This window comes from Arvicola amphibius, chromosome 2, assembly GCF_903992535.2.
Source record: "Arvicola amphibius chromosome 2, mArvAmp1.2, whole genome shotgun sequence".
Taxonomy (NCBI): Eukaryota; Metazoa; Chordata; class Mammalia; order Rodentia; family Cricetidae; genus Arvicola; species Arvicola amphibius.
This window is the reverse complement of record NC_052048.2, coordinates 189,144,263-189,148,601: the sequence shown is the minus strand read 5'-3', so window position 1 is coordinate 189,148,601 and position 4,339 is coordinate 189,144,263. Positions and strand designations below refer to the sequence as shown.

At 47.3% G+C, this 4,339-nt stretch overlaps 1 protein-coding gene across 1 annotated transcript; it reads right to left on the bottom strand.

Annotated features, from left to right (window-relative positions):
* Window positions 1-287: 287 nt before the first annotated feature.
* Window positions 288-4,339, bottom strand: LOC119807086 (glutathione S-transferase kappa 1-like). The gene is made up of 8 exons (XM_038319238.2): window positions 4,122-4,339; window positions 3,333-3,414; window positions 3,024-3,152; window positions 2,483-2,583; window positions 2,300-2,335; window positions 1,241-1,357; window positions 810-903; window positions 288-517 (listed from the first exon to the last, which is right to left on the bottom strand). Exons 1-8 carry the CDS (start codon window positions 4,191-4,193, stop codon window positions 468-470), a joined length of 681 nt encoding a protein of 226 aa, XP_038175166.1. The 5' UTR covers window positions 4,194-4,339; the 3' UTR covers window positions 288-467.

The following is a 4,339-nucleotide window of genomic DNA, read 5'->3' as shown; positions in this document are numbered from 1 at the left end:
TACAGTGACCTTGGCTGGCAGAAACAGCTAAATGCCAAGCTGATCCATTGCTAACTCTACTGTGTTTAGTCTTCTGTCTACGATAGAAAAGTATGTAGGTTTTTGGGTAAGAGGAAGGGGAGACTGTCTCCTGCATCTGCCCCAAAGTAGCCCCACTGTGCTCTGGGAGAGTCGGGAGCGCTGAGAATCCTGGAAGAGTTCTTTTTGCCCAGCCTATGGCGTGGGCTGCATATGATCACAGGTCATGGTACACCAACACTGGCCAGGTAGATGCAGACCCAGAAATGTCTTATTAGTCAAATTATGTTTATTTTATGAGAATGCAGAACTTAAGGCTTTCCAAAAGGCACTTGTGAGGCACAGAAGTAAAAGCAGCCATAGCTAAGGAGGACTCCTGCCTCAGCACACAGGGTCACGGAAGTCAGCTTTGTTAAATGAAGAATTTGAAGTTCACTTCTTAAGGAGTTTTAAAGTCTGGCATATTGGGCTGTAGGCACAGGGCCCATCCACTTCTCTCCTACGTAAAGAAAATCACAGATGTGTATATATGGTTCTCAGACATGTTTGCAGAAGGAGATGGTCCCCAAAAGCTCTAGGGCCTTCTAGGACCTGTTTGGCTTCAACGTGTAGGAGGCTTTTTCTCCCCGATGGGGAAGACTTCTCACCTCCATCAGCATCAACCCTGATCAGCACCAACTGAATAAGCCTTGTGTGTTGGAAATAATAGCAACTTCTCTTGTTCTGGTTATCTGATTAAATGTGTGTTGGCCTTGTGTCAAAAGCTCAAGAGAATGGAAACCTGAACTTACCCAACAGGTAAGCTAGCAACTCCATGCGGTCAGAACCAAATAACATGTAGGTTTTACCATCTACGTGGGCAACAGTGGTGGGCAGACCAAAGGCCTAGAGAAATCAGAGTAGGAAGTAAGGTGAGAGAGTCGCTGCTTATTAGGCTGAGGTTGAACGTGCTAGGAACACAGAACAAAGCAGATAAAATGTTTGCTAAGAGGATTTTGGCCAAAGGCATCTTCTCTGCTCAACTTCTGTGGCACATAGCTTTTCATTTTTATAAACCATCATCTACCTCCTTTCCTTCCTTGACTAGGCTTAGGGGAGGGAGGGAGCAGATGGGGTGCTTTAGATGAGCTGAGAACAACTTAGGATGGGGAGCATGAGCACCCATTTGACATTCCTTCTCTACCATCAGGCTGGGAATGGGGATACACGTGGAGTTACTCACCCCATAACTGCAGGCTGCATCAGTGGTCTCCTTGAGCTTGTTCTTCACCTGTGCTGTGGAGATTTTCTCCAGAAAGCATTGGGCTTGCTCTGTGGACATTCCTGCCTTCTCTGCAGCCTAGGGAGACAAGAAAGAGCTATTCCCCAGATGGTGACATCCGTCTTTCTGGGGTGACACTGGTCTCTCCTGGTGATGTCAGTGTACAGCCCAGGTTGAGAAGCTGCACCTTGACCTACAAGCTCTGTCTCTGACAGTCCAATGAGAGAGTTGTTGAGCAACAGGGTGGTGGATAAGTCACTGAGAGAAGTGGGTTGTTAGAAAGATTTGTTAAATATTAAGTACAAGCAGGCCAATCATGCATGCACACATACATGCTTTTAGTAACTAGATATAGACACTGGAGGATAAACTAGCCATTTTTTGCATATCTATACGCGAGTGATTCGATGTCTCCAGTGTTGAGAGAATAAGTGTCAACTATTATCCATACACAGGAAGAAAAGGACATTTCGAGTTTCTTGACTTCATCCTCCAGGACATCTGACTTTGAAAGCCTCATCTCCATCTGCTGTGCACTTCCATATTTGAGCCCTTTCCATTTATTTCTCATAGAGCATCTGTTTAATTCTCACTTGTCCATTATCTCTCTTGCTGTGTAAATAAGTCTCGCTCTTGGTAGTAGTCATGAACTAGGTACATTTGCATTGTGAGTCTCTGGAGACCTGTGGATGGAAGCGCCGTCCTTCCCACCCTGGTTCTTTCTATGGTACTGACTATTTCATTTCTGTCAACAATGCCACTTTATACATGCATTGTTCACAGTAGATATTGTCGTTGTTGCTAGGGATTGAACTCCGGCCTCAGGTATATTAAGCATGCACTCCACAGTTGAGATACAACCCTATCCCATGGAAATTCTTCAACGACCTCTTTTACTTCCAGCTTCATGGTAATTTGTGCCCCCAGACACAGACTTTTCTTTCTAAGTCACTAAGAACCTTGTATGTTCTCAGATTCCCTGTGGCGTTAGCATGGGGTGGTACGGTCCAGAATACTCACATCCAGGATGCTCTGGGACTCTGTGATGTCTTCATCCTGAGGAGTAGAGAACACTTAGCAGGAAGGAGATAGCAGAGAGAGGGTTAGGGCAGCGGGATCCTGTCTCTGGAAAATCCCCAAAGGGGTCAGAATGTCATCTAACTAACTGTCCCTTCCCTCCAGGCTTCAAAGTGCAGCTCTTACTCGAGACCAAATACGCATCCACAGCTCTCTGGACACCTTCTCCAGCACCTCTGGTTGCTCCATGCTCACAGCGGTGAGGAAGCGCATGGCATTGAGACTTCCTGTGGGGCACAGGCACAAAGAGCTAAGATTCAGATTCCTCATCTTCTGATAGACGATCAGCTCATCTTTACTTCTGACAGCACTCCCCCACAAGCCCCAGGGCCCAATCACCTGCAGTTATTTATCCCAGTCTCTCATATGGGTTTACTAAGCTCAGTCCTTGTTTCTGTCCATTCCTCACTTTTGATGAGCTGATACTGAGTGGCTCTCCTAAGAAAGCCCTGACTATTCTGTTTTCCACTAGATCTGCCAACCTCTTCTGACGTTCTTTTATTTATTTACTTACTTATTTACCTATTTATTTCATTTCTATTTCCTCTGATACGGGAGTTATAGAGAGTTGTGGACCACCATGTGGGTGCTGGGAATCAAATCCGGTCCTCTCGAAGAGCAATCAGTGCTCTTAAATTCTGAGCCATCACTCCAAACCCCTCCTCACCTTTCTTAAGAATCACACCGAAGAAGTCCTTGGGTATGTTGATGGGAACCTGGAAGTGTTGCCCCAGGAGAGGCATCTCTTTGTTTATGTATTGGCTTTTTCGGGGAACCGTAGCTGGTGGTTTGTTTCCTGTCAGTAGAGAGACAACTTTGAGAGCGGACATTTAGGTCTCAGGCTTGGGGAACCCTTAAATAGAGGGCAACTTCTAGCTCAGGATGTCTGAGCTCTGCATACCCAGTGTAGGGCAGGCCCCTTAGGTCAAAGAATACAACCCTCCTTGCCCAGCTGGGAGGGCTACTTCTGGCCTACCGCTGTCGTTCATGATCCCAGCAATGAGAGCAGGACGCAGCTGCAGCTTGATGTTCCAGAGGTGTTGGTACCTGCATAGGACCTACCAGTACACAGAGAAGAGAGGGAGCCTGTGTGGCATTTGGAGAAGACAAATGGCTCAGGTGGCCTACAGGGCTGTCTCCAGGCTCTAAGTGTAGAGCAGGAATGACTACTCACACCGACCTGCTTGGCTTAAAACGACAAAACTCTCAGCATTGTGAGACAGATACTAGAATATGGATTCGAGTATGTGGTTTCCAACCTGCATAGGAGAAGTTTTCAACCTGAAGGTAGAGACCCTTTGTGGTTGTGAACGGGGAGATCAAATGACCCTTTCATAGGGGTCGCACATCAGATATTCTGCGTACCATATATTTGTATTATGAATCATAACAGCAGCAAAATTACAGTTATAAAGCAGCAATAAAATAATTTTATGAGGAACTGTATGAAAGAGTCGCAGCATTAGCTAAGTTGAGGACCACTGCTGTGGAGCAAACTAGAGCCCCTGATTCTCCCCACCCCCCCAAAAAAACTTGTGTCCTTGGAGTTGTTCCTGTTCTTTCTATGGCCGGTGGGAAGAGAATGTTGACCTTTGGAAAGCAGGGCCCTACTTAGAGACACAGCCCGTTTAAAGGCACAAACTGAGCTTTGGCCCGGCAACAGTCTGTGCTTGTCCTGAGGGCATCTCTGGAAATTTCTGTAACCCTGTACCCAGTGCCCTGCTGTGCAATCGCCCAGGTAGCCCTGGAGGCTTCCCTACCTTACCTCAAAGCCCAGCCAGGAGTACGGGGACAGAACGTCGTAGAACAGTTCCAGAGTTCGCCGCGCCGGCCCCATACTACAGAGTAGGATGAAAGCTAACGTGAAGCTGCTGTCTGCAGAGTGACCCCAGTGCAAGCAGCAAGCCCCCAATTCCAGCCTGCGGACTGTAGGTGGGAAACTTCAGGCCCTAGTGCGCAGCCTCCGGGACAGAGCCCGCCCCG